Source organism: Lissotriton helveticus, chromosome 10 (genome assembly GCF_964261635.1).
Source record: "Lissotriton helveticus chromosome 10, aLisHel1.1, whole genome shotgun sequence".
Classification (NCBI taxonomy): domain Eukaryota; kingdom Metazoa; phylum Chordata; class Amphibia; order Caudata; family Salamandridae; genus Lissotriton; species Lissotriton helveticus.
In genome coordinates, this window is record NC_136071.1 from 422,555,407 (window position 1) to 422,572,988 (window position 17,582).

At 42.3% G+C, this 17,582-nt stretch overlaps 1 protein-coding gene across 1 annotated transcript in view; it reads right to left on the bottom strand.

The window, feature by feature from the left end:
• LOC144784026 (syntaxin-binding protein 4-like) overlaps window positions 1–17,582 on the bottom strand; it is a 1,158,996-nt gene that overhangs the window by 453,734 nt on the left and 687,680 nt on the right. Inside the window, exon 19 of the mRNA XM_078662726.1 lies at window positions 6,457–6,522. Coding sequence (XP_078518852.1) covers window positions 6,457–6,522 — 66 coding nt within the window. The remainder of the gene's footprint in view (window positions 1–6,456; window positions 6,523–17,582) is intronic.

A 17,582-nucleotide genomic window follows, 5' to 3' on the forward strand; every position in this document is an offset into this window, starting at 1 on the left:
GACCCTCCTGGCTTAACTCCCCTCTTATAACTACACACAGAGTGAACGTACTTTAAGCTGCATTTTAGACAGAGGGACTGTCTTTGACATGCTCCTATTGTCTCTACCAGTTATTACCTATCACATGATAATCTACAAGTTAGACTGGGGTTGCCTCCAGCATTGCCGGTATTGCGAGACTTGATCCATGCCGGCTCCAAGCTAGTACCCAAAGGTCTCCCATCTAGATATGCCCACAAAAACTGGCCTGAATTTAATAAACTTTAGCATGAGCTTTGGTGGCTGCAGTACTTTCTTGCCCCAGTTACTTTCAGCTCAAACTGAATGTATTGCTACCATATGGGCTGATCAGCAGCAGAGCAAGCTTACATTTGAAAAGCACAGAAGCACAATAGACCTTTCAGGTCACCCAACTGTGGACAGTGTCCTGCCCAAGACGGCTGAGGCCAAAACTGAATACCTGGTTCTTGATTTGAAGGCAGGTATCAGCATTGATGGGACGCTTGACACCATGTCGATGCACCTTGATACACTTACAGAGTGCTTGCCTTAAACAGACACTGTGCAAGCAGGAATGAAGCTTTGGAAGTCTGCTACCTTCGCCACAATCTTAGGATCTAGGTCATACAGAATCCACACTCATGACTAAAGTGGAGATTTTTGTGGAAACTATGCTGCTGGAGACTTTTGCCCGACATTTACTGTTATTTTTATTGTTGAGCGTGCCCATCGATCCTTGGATCCTAGTGCACCCGTTCCTAGTGTGCCTTCATGCCCGATCATTGCATGTCTACTACAGTGACTGAGATGCAATATTGAGACTGGTCAGGTAATATGGTCCACGGTGCTATCAGGGTGCAGATATTGTAATATATTTCCAAACTTCACAATCAAGAAGCTAGAAAGAAGTTCACTGACTGAAAATGGCTGCACAATAAAGGAGATAAATACTCTGTTATCCCAGGTAAAGTTTGAGTCGAATGTGGGTGCAAAGTGAAACCTTTCACCAATTCCAAGCAGCCCTGACATTTGTGAAGCAGTACAGGGGAGCAGAGGCAGCAGCGTCCCCAAAGAGTTCCTTGTCTGGATCCATTGATTAGGGTCATGCTCAGGGTGCTCTAAGTGATGCTGAATAGTCTTGACATATGCAACCCTCTAAAGTTTTTACGGATACTTTAAGGTATGAAATAGAACTTGTTGATATACACAACATCTAGCTATCCAAATAAACAGGGAATAAATCCCATATTTGTATTACTACAATGTACATGACTCATGTTTTAGAATAATCCTTTGTTGGTGCTCCTCTTTGGAATGCTGTAGTGGGTGACTGAGCAAAAATACCTCCTCTTGACCCCGACAAATCATTCTCAAGTGCTTCTATGGTGTTGTTTGATACTACCATTATGGCGGAGCTGTCCAATGCAAATATATGATCACTTTAAGCCAGAAGATTGGGAAAGAATCCAACTAGGAGCCTGTAAGAAAGATACGGTGGGCCTTGGACCATGAGGACATAATTGAAGAGAAGGTGGAAAATTTCTTAGACAAATTGAACCAAGAGTCTATTGACCAACTGACCGCACCATTGTGGGAAACGGCAGTGGTGGACCTTAGAGAAACCTTAGCCACAAAGATAATTAAAAGGCCATATAACTCCACTTCAAACACACTCCACTTTAGTGAGCACAAGCAAACTACAATGAACATCAATCACAAATTAAACACCTTATTGCGCAGGCGCGCCTACAACGATACAGAATACAAATCCCTACGAGAGAAGATATCGATCACTCACAAGGAATACAGGAAGGTAAGGTTCACCTCCAAGAGGATGAAAGAAGAACATCGCTGGGCAATTCCCCACAAAATGTTGAAACCAAAGGATCAAAGGAGATTCTGGATCTGGGTAAAGAAGGGTGTCAGACCTGACCAATGACCTACCGCTACAAACATCTCTCCTGCCGAATGGGAGGCCCATATTGTTGCACTCTACGTAGAACCCAATAGAAACAACTGGCCTAGCCTTCACTGCTCTAGCCACATTAACTCCTACATCAGACTGGAGCCCACCATCACGATCACACCAACCCAAGTCCACTCATTATAAAACAAAATGGCCCCCAGAGGGGCGCTGGGCCCAAATGGCATTCCAACAAAAGTATACAAAGCATCTATTCACAAGTGGGCCGCACTCTTGGCCACCCTATTGGAGGCAAACAGAATGGGCGGGCCTATTCCTGACTCCTGGCGAGGCTCTCTGCTCGTCCCCATCTATACAAAAGGCCCGCGATCCAGTCCTGATAACTACCGGATGATTGCCCTCCTCGATGTTGAAGGGAAGGCCTATGCAAGTGCTCTACTTCAAGACCTGACTATCTGGGTGGTATACCGTAAATTAATACCCCTCACTCAAACCGGCTTCCAAAAGGGCTGCCACATTGAAGACAATTTGATCTGTCTAGCCCACATTATTGAGGGCTCGCTACAAAAGGAAAATCGGTATATTTGGGGTTCATCGATTTCCAAAAAGCTTTTGACAGCGTTGTTCATCCCAGACTCTCATCAAATTAATGAAATGGGGCATCCCGCAATCCCTACTGAACGCTCTCATCGCCTTGTACACTGGCACCAGGGTAAAAATAAGAGTATCCTCTGAAAGGACAGCAACCAATAAAATCATGACCAACAGAGGCCTAAAGCAGGGATGCATATTGAGCCCTCTACTCTTTAATTTGTACCTAGCAGACCTGCCCGAGTGGCTGGCTCTCCCTTGAGCATTTCTGCCTAGAATCACATCTATTAAAATTCAATCAATTCAATATGCAGACGATACGATTCTTCTCTATCAAACCCAGATTGGCATTGTACTGTAAAACAAATGTTTTAGAGATCAACATTGCCAAACTAAGGTGATGATAGTCTCGAGACAACGAGCAAGAAAGCGCTTGTGGTATATTGAAGGGAAATCAATAGAGGTAGTGGCCGCATATAAATACCTGGGAGTCTGGAGAGATCACAGAGGAAGTCCGGCACCGCACATTGCTGCAATGCAAGGAGTGGCTCGCTGCCTGGAGGGGGCCTTCTCAAGAACCAAGAAAGCCCTCCATTCTCCAGATCTCTCGCCGTTAATCAGCGTGATAAGTGCCAAACTTTTACGGACCTTAGCCTTTGGCTCCATAACCTTCAAAGATAAAATGTTCACCTGATTACACAGAGCGCAATCAGCCTGTTTTCGCAGAGCTTTCCACCTATCCAACTTGACCTCTCATGCCCAAATCCGTATGGAGTTTAGCTTGACATCCCAACACTGGATTATGAAAGCAATATTTATTGCCTACTGCTTAAAAACTAAAAAGGCCTGTGACCTTACACTAAAGAGTTGCATCTGGTCCCTGCTACACAATCCTAGAACCTCCTGGAGTCAATTTTTAACATACTGCTTGGACGCACTAGAGGCTCAAGATATATGGGCTAGTTCATTGCCCATAGGGGTGGTCGCAAAAGTACTGACCAAACAAGCAAAGATCTTGTCAGCGGGACATGATGCACTTGCCGTGAAAAATCTCTCCCATGGTAGCAGGGCGTCAAAACTGTATGATCATAAAACTCTACCATACTATTTGTTATCCCCCATAAAGCCATCAGTGAAACTCCACCTAATGGGATTACATTTTGGCCTAATCCCCCTGATGGTGTACATGTATGGGCAGAGGTACAAGACAGGTACTCCCTCTCATTGCCATTTTTGCGACAACAGGGAAGAAAATAGAATTCACTTCTTGTGCATTTGCAGGATCTTACTCCCCTTGTGAACCGTTTGGTTGGGTCCAAGTTGGTGGATCCTCAATGTGCAAACATGTCAAGAGGCCCTAGAGGAGTGTATGAAGGGTGACTCAGCCCAGATGGCCATCTGTTTTGTAAAATACATGTCTGAGATTAAATCTATTTTATCAGTAGACGACCGCCATTAATTTCAGCCATGCCAGTCATGAACTCTCTTTTAATAGGAACTCCTTTTTAAATAGAGAACGGAAAGTGCTTTAACGCTTTTTTGTATGAATTGCAATGATTTAAATAATTATGCATATAAAAATGTATCTATCTTTAGGCCAAACACTGAGGCAATAGACTCAATTGCATTGATGTGAGAGACCTTTAAGTCAGTGATCCAGGATGTTTGTACATCTCTAAACAGAGAGGCATTCAAAGGTATCCAATGAACAGCTGGAAATGTCAGAAGGTAAAATTAAAGATCTGGAGGAACAGTGATGGTTAAAATTATGTAAGAGGATTGAAAGACAAACACACAAAGCCCTGTTAGCATTTAGGGCAGACAACTGAAAGGGGGTCATACATTATAGGCAGTGAGACACAGGGTTGACACTACCGTGAAGGGGAACGCCCACGAAGGACTCTGGCATACCACTTAATGGGCCCATATAGAGGCATACCACTTAATGGGCCCATACAGAGGCTATTAAAGACTTCTTCAGATTGTGACATGCTCTAAAGGATTATGTCCCAGACTTTCCCCAACAACCAAGGGAATTGCCCCGCTCACTAAGCTCCTTGCCTTGAATATTCCAGGGGCTACATCTCACTAATCTGTAGACTACCACTGGGAGAACACTCAATAGGCTGTGTACCAGCCATGGCCCCCCGCTCACTAAGCTCCTTGCCTTGAATATTCCAGGGGCTACATCTCACTAATCTGTAGACTACCACTGGGAGAACACTCAATAGGCTGTGTACCAGCCATGGCATTATGGAGGATGGATCAGGGTGATCTGTGGAATATCTATAAATGGTCATATTGCTGTGCACAGATGGAGGCAATAGCCATTAATTTTCTGCATATACTCTACTACACCCCTGCTTGGTTGCATAGATTTGAAAACACCAGGTCAGTGAAATGCGCTTGTTGTAAACCGCCCCAGGTTGCCTTCTTTCATCTATCATGAGAGTGCTGCTCCATAGTCACTACTGCAATGTGTTGTTGGCTGAGATAGCAGGCATCACTGAATGTGACATCCCAGACATGCCAGATGAGACAACATCATTCACACAGATGTGTCGCATTTACGCAAAACGTTACTAATTTCTATGTATGGGGTCACCCATGCACTGACCAGCAGCAGATTTGAATACGGCAACCCACTCTATCCTGGCATCACACAAAAACTCCTCAAGAAACTGCAGAACATTCAGAATGCCTCCACCAGACTCATCTTTAATATCCTCCGCCTCAGCCACATCACCAGCCACCTGAGAGACCTCCACATGCTCCCACTTAACAAAAGAATCACCTTCAAGCTCCTCGCACACACCTACAAAGCCCTGCATGATTAGGGACCTCAACCATCGCCTCTCATTCCACGCACTTACCAGAGACCTCCGTTCTGCCCATCTTGACCTGCCCACAGTACCACATATCCCCAATACCACGGTTGAAGGAAGATCCTTCTCCTACCTCGCTGCAAAGACCTGGAACACCCTGCCTCTCCACCTCATGCAATCAACGTCACTGCCTCAATTCAGGATGGACCTAAATATCTGGTTCTTCGACTAAACCACAGTGCCTTTGGTGAATCAGCAGACCCCCCCCCTTAACCCCCACAGTGCCTTGAGACCCTTAAGGGTGAGTAGTCAGGTTTTACAAGTCAATTGACTGATTGGTTGGTTGATACTGCAGTGCTGGGTTAAGTTGACATAATACTAAAGCCTCTCTGGTGATTGGCGTCAATACTCTTATTGTCGGCAAAAAGATGGATAGTCCTTCACTGGATGAATGGACTACTTATCACATGTGAGGGATGGCTTAGGAACTTTGCTGTTTCTAACTCTTAATCAAAACTGTTTGCAAGCATGCACGCTATTAAGTCTAGACCCAAAAATATATGGATGCCATCGAGGACATATCTTTTGCAATCACAGATTGATAGATCAGATACTCACTCCATATCTCCTTTAGACAACACTGATTGATAATCCTGTTCGATACATTTTTCTAAATGTAATACATGCTATAGCTTGAGGAGTTGAAGGATTGATATGCTTGGGAAAGACAGTATACAGTGCATTGATTATATAGGAGGAGATGTACACATTGGTGATGTAATGTGTAGTGACCTTAAGCACTTTCTTACAAGGTGACTGAGTTGATGTTATGTGATGTTTAACGTTTTACTAATATAGAATTCTGACAAAAAAAGCTAGCAAAGGGCCTCACTTACAGTTCATTGATAATGGAAAAGATCCAAATTTCTAGAGGAAATTCTGACTCCAAAGGAGAGTCCACCAGCTGAATTTGCTTCACAGTATAAAAGTATGATTAAAGTCAAAGAAGCTTCTTTGACTTATGCACTTTCCTCCATAAGGACTTTACATTACCTTCAAACTGTAATTCCAACTCACATCCTTGAAATAAAGCTGTCCTTCAATGCTGAAACTCACCTGGTTCAGCTTGTGCAAATCGTCTTCCGTGGCCTCCTTCCTGCTCTCTGCCTCCTTCAGGAGAACCTGAAAGAAAGACAGCAGTTAAATACTGTGCCCACAAGTCCAGGAAAACAAGAAACGTCCACTGAAGATGTGTAGGGGCAAATGACACAGGGCCTCTTATAGGGGCTCTCAAACTGTTCATGTGTGCCTCTCAGTGAAACATGCATGCAGGCACCCATATACTAACATACTAACAGTGTGATTACAATAATTCAATTGTGATGCATGTAAGTTTCTTCGGACGGAATAAACGGTTGATAAGCCACCAGAGATCCTGATTCAGGCCTAGCCAGTGAGAGTGTACTGGTCTAAAGTGGCTTTGGATGGGGGCTCTGCTAAATGGAGGGTACCCCCCCCCGACAAGTAGAGAAATGTCTGGAAGTGCCTGAACTTAATAAGCCCTGTAACTCCTACAATTAGCTGCGATCTATTGGTCTACACAAACAAAATGCAGGAAAATGCATGAAAATGTGAACGAGAAAGGCATAGAAGGTCCAATCAGTAAAAGATCTGTTGTTGAAGGTGTCTGCCCTGCAGTAGCTCAGCTCTCAAACTACACAGTGAATCAAGAGATAATGTCAAGAATGATGTATGTGTTGCACCAGTCACATAGTCATTCCTAAATGATCTTTACAAGGATTTAAAAATGAGGACATCTGCAGCCTACGAGCTACACAAACTTAAAGAGGACAACACGATTTGGGCTACATGTTTCATTGCTGGAAGACACACAGGAGACACAGCAGGAGGAACAAGAGATCTTGTAGCAAGAACTCATGTTCCTCAAAGAACAAAACATAAAATCACAAACCCACTTAGAGGACCTAGAGAACAGCTTTCACTGTAACAATGTGTGGATCAGAGGAGCTCCAACAGGGGCTGATGAAATTGATTGCATAGCATATGTCCAGAGACTTCAAATGGCTACTTAATATTCCGGATGTGAGGACCTTTTTCTTCATAGGACCTATAAAACTGCAAAATGTGTAACTACAGCCTCTGTTCTGGTGGACATTCTCACCTGGGCCCATTTCTTTCATCTGAAAGAGTGTTGCGAGATTAACAGGGCCTGTGCAAAAACGCTCCCATTTCACATGTTCATGTTTAATGTTGACAGTGTGAATGGGTCTAGTTTTCATTATATAAACGTCCCTATACCTTTTTTTGGCAGAGGATCATTTCCATGGAGTGTGGTGGTTGCCCAGTGCCTGAGTTCCAGCCCAGCTGAATCTCATCACTATCCTGTTCTATACTATACTGGCTTTATGATAAAACACGCATACAGATAAATGGGGAGTTAGACCACTCCAAGGCATCTGGCAGAACCACATTCACTCTTTGCTCTCTAGGATAGGTAGTGCTAGGTAGGAGTGCAATTATATGCATTAATATAATCAGTGCAATAATTGTAATAGTTGAATTATTCATCTTTTTCACCATTCTTGTAATGCTGGGTACAATGCTCTGTTTTCTTCCACTGATCACTGCAGCGCATATATCTTACACAAGAATCAAAAGGCTTCAATAAATGTTTGAAATGTAAGGTTGTGTATTTCTTGTGTCTCCCTTTGGGCACCCCTGACTCAACGATGAAAGGGTAGATCTGTTTCCACAATTTCCTTGGGGGAATTAGCGTTGTCATGTTCTGAGGTTGCAGACACCATCAGGTACACTGTAAAGTTTAGTGGTCCAACACTGTGAGCTAGCCAGGAACCAGGAAAACATATTCTGATGGTATGAGTCGATGTAGTCCCCATATTTTTATTCTTATGTTGCCCAAATTCACAGTCTTACTAAACTTTTAGGAACTGTACAGCATGGCTCCACCAACGTTATAGGTCAGAAATTTATTAAATGGGTCTCCTAAGTAGTTTTTCTTACGTGTGCCCAAAACCCCTAGTCAACAATTTGTAATATGGACGTTCATGGTGTAGGGAAAAACCATCCTCGGCTGAATTAGGGAATCCATATTTCTGTCTGCAGGTTGTTCAAGCTTGAACCTTTCAAAGGATCACCCCTCAATAGCTTACCTACTCTGAATTCCATGCATTAAAATGGCTAATCCAGTACCAGTAGTTATACCACTAAACAGCAGAAATGTATTACACAGATGTTGCAAGAAGAAGGGCTTCCTCTTACGGGAGGGTATGTTACCTTCATGGTAGAGGCACATGAAGCGTATGAAACAGAGGTATTCTATTCATGAGCAACAGTTCTGGCAGCAGATGCCAGCCCTGGACATTTTCACACATACACTGAGGCAATCAAAACAAAAACTACAGAGATTTTGAAGATGTTGAAATTGCAATAACATTTCTGGAACAAACAAATTGGCAAGGCGCCGTACCACATGCACTAGAAAACATCAAAATGGGTCCCCTCAGCAATGACGAAGCAACATGACCAGTTCTAGCCAGCTATACACTATATCCACAAATAGGAGTTCTCACAGCAGCAGAACTTTGTACAGTTTACACAGGTATAGTTAGACTATACAGATGGCTAACACAGTTGTTATGGGACCATTGACGGTAACCACAACAAGGGCAGTTCAAGATGTGCAACCGCATTTGGAATTTGTTGCAATTTATCGCTATTTTAATGTAATCATGGGTTTGTTTCTCACCAGACTGAAGGGGGAGATTCCTTTTTAGATTGCACAAAAAACAAATCAGCTTGAATCAGTGTTTACCCATACGGGACACCAAGATAAACACAGAATTCTCACAATATGCCTACTTTTAGGGATGGTTCCCCTGGTCGAAGAATGTGCCATATGGGGCACAGTATGTGCTGCAATCCATACCATCATGCACAGTACACCACCCATAGTTGTTTTGCATTATGTGCTTAAACAGATTCAAAACGAATATGGGGCAGCCCCTGCCCTGGAGTTGGGAATTAACTTAATTTTCTGCAGTATCCTCAATCATATTAAGTAGTATTAGAAGGGAAGCAGCAGCATTGGCAGCACACCAACACCTCCCCCTGGTCGCTTTGGCAGACCAAGAGTGCGAAGTACCTAAACTCATCGCTGAAACAAACACAGATATAGGTCGAGATAATTTGGGGGCCAAACATAATAAACCGCAATTAAAGGGCGATTCTGAAAATGATACCCATAGACAGGCACCATAGCCTTCTAAAAACATTGGGATAGTTAGGAAAAAAAAGGAAAAAATGAAATCACTCGGTGGATCTCCTCCGCAGGAATCCCCTGAAAAGTGCTACAACTTGCGTAACCATAACACTATAAAAAAACCTGATAGGTATCAATATACTAATACATATCCTTCTCAGTCCTTTGAGGAGACATCCAAAAAAAGCTCTGAGAGAGGAGAACAATCAGAGCGCAGGAAGGAGGAGTACGTGAAACTGCAGAGGGACTCAAAACGCTCTTCTGGCTTTCAATAAAAAAAGAGGAAAACCCTCCACAAAAAAAACGTCAATTCAAGAAGAAGAAAGTGGCTGGTATTACACTTAAATATGCCCACATTTTGAGCACTCTGCTTCTGAACAAGGAGTGGGCTCTGAGTTTTCTAGACAGCGCAGCAGAGGTCACAATAGTTTGCCAGAATCCTCAAACATTTCTGGTGGTGATAGCAACTAATGGGTTTGTTCAGGTGGAATCACCGGATCAAGGAGTTCGTTCTCCAGGTAGATTGTGTAGGTTGCAACTCCAAGTTGAAGGTGAAAAATCCAGTACCAATAAATTTCTTTTTAGGGACATTTGGTTATGACATTCTCCTGGCTGAAAATTATTGGCTGCCAGAGTTTGAAAGCAAATTCCTACCAGGGGGAAAATGTGATATTGCCATTCTTCTTCGTCTTTGTTCCCGAAGCAGTTAAACATGTGTATGCCAAGAAGTGAGCACTATCACAAGCCCCAGCCGAGTATTACATCTATGTGGGCTGGGATGAAGAACCACCTTATCATATAAAACCCATAAGGGCCAGCCCGCTAGTGCAAACACAATACTCAGTTAAACATGAAACTAAACACCCAGTTCGACAAATTCCAAACCAGCTTCTATATCAAGGCATAATGGAGCATTGTATCTCACCAATAAACAATCCTTTGTTTCCAGTAGTGAAACCAGACCATTCCTACCACTTAGTCTTACACTACAGACAATTAAATTGTCACACTCATACACTTGCAGTACAAAATTCATACATCGCAGCACTAATGAACAATATAGTGCACAAAAAATACAAAATAACATTCGACATTTCGAATGCCTTTTTCTGCCAAAACATAGCACCTGCAAGCAGGTATTTGACAGTATTTACTTTGCTTGTCTATTGCTCTAAGGGTATAAGAATAGCCATAGTTTTTTCTCTGCTTGTGTAACAGAACTGTTACAAAATGTCAACAAAGAAGCATCGACCTATGTTGATGACATATACCTTAACCCCTTCCCTGCTGCGCACATTTCCCTGCTGTGCTGGGGGGCGGGGGGTACGCACAGCGCCCCCATGCTCATGACGAGCTGAGCTCGTCATGCAGTACAGTGCTCCTGTGCTCATGACAAGCTGAGCTCGTCACGGCCATACCTGTTTCTTTAGAACGTTCACACAGCAGGGTAATTAGCCCAGCGTGTGAGCGTTCTAAAGGCCATGATGAGCTCAGCTCGTCATGAGCACAGGAGCACTGTAGCTCATGATGAGCTCAGCTCGTCATGAGCATGCAAGAGGTTAAGGATGATCCCTTAGAAACACACCTATCTATAGAAGATCACATTGGTGTGGGATTTGCACAAATAGGCTACAAATTAAATATCCAGAAATCAAAAATTGCCTTTCTCAGTGTCTTGTTCTTGGGATACGAGCTATCAAATGAAGGCAAAAGCTTATTGTTGTTTTTTCTAGAGAAATGTGCACCCTTACAAATGCAGAGCACCATGAAAAAACTACAATCACTTTTGGTCTTTTTTTTAATTTTGGTATAACATACATACCAGATTATGCACAAGGGGTTAAAGCATTTTATGAATTAATATGTCCAGACTTGTCAAGCACATATTGAACACCAAAACATTGACAGATCTTGCGTTCAGTACAAACTGACATGCTGGCTTCAAAACACTTACACACATGTGTTAACACCACAAAGTTGGTGATCCATGTAATAGTGGGAACCACAAGCTACACATATGTCACTTTCATTGAGGGTGACACTGTACCGATTGCATATAAATTGTATTTATGTTCCAATGAAGAAATGCTTTTTGAACCTACAGAAAAAATACTGACTACAGTACAGGGAGCTGTTGTGAAAGTGAGATCAGTGGCCAAGGGGAAACACATAATTATCTAGACTCCCATTCCAGCCTTAGAGGCTGTAACAAAGGCCAGCATCCCAAACGCAAAAGCCTAAATCCTAGAGAGATACAATGGGCCACTTCACTAACAGCAACTGACATAGACTATGTCTTAGACTCTACATTATTAACACACGCATGCCTGCAATACGAACAAGAATACCCTGTGTCCAGTGAAATTATGAGTCTAGATTAGTACGACTTTGTAGTCTACACTGATGGTTCTGCCCAGTCTGCAGTTGGAATGAAACATCAATACTCTGCTGCTTGCGCAGCAGTTAGGGGTAAAATGAATGATAGAATATTCCATCCTCTCAAAATAGTTATGCAGTCACTAGGTGATTGCACAGCTGGCTTAACTGAAAGCTGTAATTCTGGCACTTAAGAATATGGATTGTGAATTCACCACACTTATAGTGTGTGATTTGTATAATGGTATCCACCCTGATAATTAGTACTTACACCATTGGAACCAGAATGGATTCAGAGACTCTAAAGCAGGTGTCTCCAACAAGTCTACCAGTAGCTCCTGGACACCTTCAAAAGTAGCTCCCTGCCTTGAGTTCATTTTTAAGTAAGCACAGGGTCACATTTTTCTTTTAAAATTAAGGGAAGGCTCTGTTTACTTTACATTATCCTCATCAGCCTGCAGATAGTGTTCAGTCTGATTTGTGACCAGGCAGGATCACAGAGTTTAAGCACCGAAGCCTTAAACTCGTAAATAAAAGCCTTTGTTGACTCAATATTGGAATGTGAGAACAAAATGATGATTCGGAATGCTTTTGAATGGGAGAAAATGTAAATGAGAAGTTGTCTTAATGAATACATTTTCATTTTAATGTTCTTCCATTTCAAAGGCCTTTTGCTCCCAGTGGCACACTGTGCCAAATTTATAACTGAAAACTAGTCAGTTTTTTCAAATAAGAGAAATATAAAAAATGTATTAATGTCTTGCTCCACTTTCAATTAATCCAAAAATATCTTAATGTTTACTGAAGCATATTTTTTCACTTAAAATTCCTCCCATTTAAACAAATGTATTTTTCAGTTATAAATATGCCACCATGTCTACAGGCCACTGGGAGCAAGATGCTTGGTGTTTGTAAACGTGACACTTAGAAATGAGACACAATGTAAATGATGAGTTTTATGGAATCCATATGAACAAAGTTTATTCTTCAGTTTAATTTTCTTGATACAGTGCAGTGCCATATTTAGAATTGAAAAATACAGCAATTATTTTAAGTTGGAGAAATTTATAAAGCCGAAAAATGTTCCATATTCTGAGTATCTTTGCAGAACATTTTTCTGCACTTTAAATTTCTCCCATTTGTGCCACAAGTACATGCAACATAGTCTCTGAGTCACCCATGCACATAGATTCCACTCATACGCACACATATTCATACATTCCTAAAGACCACACTCTCACCGACACACATGGCAGCCCTGTCATAGTTCCCCTAGTCAAAGTATTTTGTTTGAACCATAGCATCTGGCTCAACAGACATTAGACTTAAAGTCAATTAATCTGGGTGTGGGGGTGTCTAGTAGCAATATGCAAGTTGCTTAGCCTTCAGTTGCTCACAAAGATTTCCAATGATCAAAGTAGCTCTCACTATAGAAAAGGTTGGAGACCCCGCCTCAAAAGGGTGTACTATCTAACAGAAGTTGCCTTGGGAAAAGTTATCAAATCTTAAAGCAAGATTGCCACTGGCTCATGTTATCCACACACTGAGCCACCAACGCATACGAATACATGTTGCAGGGAATTTACTGGTTTATGAAGCTGCACAGGCAGCAGCCCAAATTGCTGCCGTAGCTGCAATAACTGGTTCACACACGAGGATAGATAGATAAATCATGATAGCTGTCACAGCTTCGTGGTGTGGCACTCCTTTTCGAAATTTATATCCAGCGAAATACTGCCACCTACTAAGTGCTCAAAACATTCCGTTCACTCGTCCGTTCACTCGTCTTCCCGGTGTGGGGGTAGAGTAATTCAAAATGCAGATTGCAGACCAGAATTAATCATGGCAGCACATGAAGGGTTAGCTTCTGCTCACACTGGTGTGGCGGCCACAGTTTTGTTAGTACAGCAACGCTACTGGTGACCAGGTCTAAATAAGCAGACTGAACAGTATCTCCTTAAATGTGACATTTGTCAACAAATAAAGGTTTCCACCACAGCACGCCCACCGCAGACACCTCTTTTGATTGTAATCAAGTCTCTGGCCTGTGTATATCTGGACCACTGCGGGTCACTAATTAGCGATGGGGCTTTTAAATGCATTCTGTTAGCGGTAGATTCCTGTTCTTGATTCCTATAGGTATGGCCACAGAGATAGTCTGATGCTCAAACTGTTAAAAAAGATCTGAAAGACTTTATCAGGACTTATGCAGCAGCAGAATTCCAATCAGACCAAGGCCCAGGGTTTGCCTGGATACTATGGGTATCTTGGATGAGGCTGTGCACTATTTATTTATAAAATGTTATATAGCGCGAACTTGACCCTAGAAAGGTACCAGCATGCTTTACAAAAGGTTCAGTAAGTAGAAAACAGACAACCAAGATACATAAACGCTGACAATATCAATTTCAAATTGAGAGTAGGACAGTGAGTTAGAAACCACACCCTGGTTGCAGAACTGCATATAATCAGTATCTAGAGAAATGAGTCAGTGGTTTCACAGTGCAGTTTTGTTAATTAAAAGCAGTTAGAATTTTTTTTAATGATGTGATTGAAGGGTTCAGTCTGACTTCAGGGTTCCAGATTCTAGGGGCGAATCCGGAAAAAGCTCTGTTGTAGGTTTTCTGTTTCAAAAACTTTTGAGATTTCAACAGTAAGGTGCTTATGCTTCTAAACGATCTGCCACCACCAGGCAGTTCCAGTTTATCAGCTAGGTACTTTGGTGTGTTGAAGTGTAGGACTTTATGGGTCATGCAAGCAATGTTCAGGTGCATCCTTGCCTCATAAGAGAGCCTGTTTAGTGCCTTCAGATCTGTAGATGTGATTGTTCCTTTTGGATCCAGTGATGAGTCTTGCAGCGGAGTTAATGGATGCCATTAGTAGAGCCAACCTGGATCTCAGCAGACCACATAGGGCTGCACTGCCATAGTCTAATCTGGGGATCACTAGAGCTTGCACAGCTGATTTATGGATGCAGAAGGGGAGGAAGGGTTTTATTTTTCTTAGAATGTTCATTTGAAAGTTTGCTCCTCTGGTGGCTGAGCTGATGTGTTTCTGCATGTTGAGGTTCTTGTCAAGTGTTATTCCCAGTGATCTTGTGGAGTCTATAATATGTGGAAGGCAGTTGAAGGCTGTTAAATGTTTCATCCAATCTTCGATGTCAAGGGATCGTTTTGGTGGGGCAACTAAGAGGAATTCAGTTTTGAGCAAATTGAGTTTGAGATTGGTTTCTGGTCAGCCAGTTTTGGGTTTTTAGCAAAGATGTGTTGAGTAGGCAGATATCTCAAGGGGAGGAGATGTTTAGGTTTAGTTGGGTGTCATCTGCATACATGTGGTATCATACATTGGAAAATTTCAAAATTTTGGTTACAGGCTCCATGTAGAGGGGAAAGAGAATAGGTGATAAGGTGGAGGCCTGTGGGATCCCTAAAGTGATAGCAGCGGTAGTGGACAGGGATTGCCTAACCTTGATTCTTTGAGTTCTGTTGTGTAGAAACGAGGCAAACCAATTTAGGACAACCCCTGATAATCCCGTTCTGTGTTCATGTAAGTCAAGGAGGCTGTCATGTTTGACCATATCGAAGGTTGAGGATACGTCTAGGAGGATTAGGAGGCAAGATTTGTTCTGATCTTGCATTTTAAGTTTGTCATCAACTATGTGTGTAAGGACTGTTTTTGTGCTGTGACCCTGATGGGATCTGGATTGGAATTGGTCAATAAGGTGGAACTTAGCAATGTGATTGCATAGTTTGGTATGGATGCATTTATCAAGGAGCTTTGCCAGAGAGGGAAGGGTGGAGATGGGACGGAGGTTATCTGGGTTTGTATGAACTGTTGTGTTTTTTTTTAGAATGGGGGTTACCTGCCCTGATTTTAGGCAGTCTGGTAAAGCCTCTTGAAGTAGTGAAGCATTCACTATTTTAGTCCAGATAGTGAGTAAAGAAGTGTTAATCTCATTGAAGATGTAAGCTGGTAGAGGGTCACAGAAGTGGTTTGACGGCTTAAGTGTTGTTGCTATATTAAGAATGGCATGTTCATCAAATGTTTTGAATGTGTCCCATGACACATTGTTTTTAGGGTGAGTCCTTATAGTTCTTGGGGCTGAACAATCAGAGGCGGGCATGTGCTATTTAGAGGTATCATCAGCAGGTGCTCAATTGCTGTTTGGAGATCATTTCCAATCTTTTTTATCCTTTCAAGGAAGAAGGCAGCAAATATATTGCAGTTTGGCAGCAAATTTGATCCTATTGTGGAGGGGTAAGGTGTTTGAATGGACTGATGTTTGATAATTTCGAACAATTTTCTTCAGTGATTTCTGGCTCTGTCTAGTTGAACTCTAAAGAAATTTGCTTTTGAGTTTCTGATGCATTTGTTGTAGGTGATCGTCAGTGATTGTAGGTACTTGGGGTGTTCTAGGGATGGCTACCTCGTCCTATCATCTTGAGGGAAAGGAGGTAGTGGAAAGGAAAAACTGCGACTTAAAGAAGTCTAATAGCTAGAGTATTAGGTTCAGGTCATACCTGGATCCACCACCTGTATGGACTTTCTAATATCCACTAGTCACAATCTGCTAACATTAGCGATAAACCCCTTGAATTTGGGGGGGCCCAAATGGAATCCAATCATGGATACGCAGATGCATAGATCCACCAGAAGTGGCAAAACTACTCCATCCAAAGAGGGCAGGGTCTGGTTGATAGAGATGGATATGGTGAACAAGGAGAAACTTGTACCCCACCTTTTTGGGCTGCTCATTAATCTGCAGCAAATAAATCCTAAGTCAGCATCAACATGTTTTTGGTTGGATATGAAGCAGGTGTCATCTCCATCTCAGACAATGGTCCTGTATTGTGTAGATTCAAATGGGTACACCAAAAGCAGACAGGAATCCCGTTGGAGGCTATATCAGTTCCTATTGCATGACCTCATATCAAAACAGAACAGTTCTCTGAAGAACATACAACTTGGCCGTAAATTTACAGCTGATGTAATTGGCAGATGACATGTGCATGTTACATGCAAATGAGGCCTAACTGTGTGATAAAAGTGACCACTCAACACTTTTTACACTTTAGAAGACTTTGTTCAATCATTATCACATAAGATCATAAAAGTGCATTATACAGTGATAAACTATAAGTTACTCTCGTGAACAACGTACAGTAAGAATGTAGTTGCCATTCCAACAGCCAAGGTGGTTCAGATTTCCCAATATTAAATAGAATTATCAAGCCTCCCACCTCTGATACCTTCAGGAATTGTCCAAGGCAGACTTCGATGAACAGTGGTGAAAAATCAACCACTCCATGGAGGGCAGACCACTATAGGAAGTAGCTTGGCTGAATGCTAAAGATAGACTGTCTGATAGGTCCATTTCTCCAGTTACAACTAGCCGTTAACTCTAATCTTTGGTAATCACCTATGTCCCCCAGGACTAGATAGAGGACTCTATGGTGCCTGACTTAATTGGTGCTGGAATCTTTTGCATAGGGGTGATGTTAAATTCTTTAAGGAAATTAAGAATTACTGGTTTGGAAGTCTTGCAGTATTTCCGATACCTCCAAAT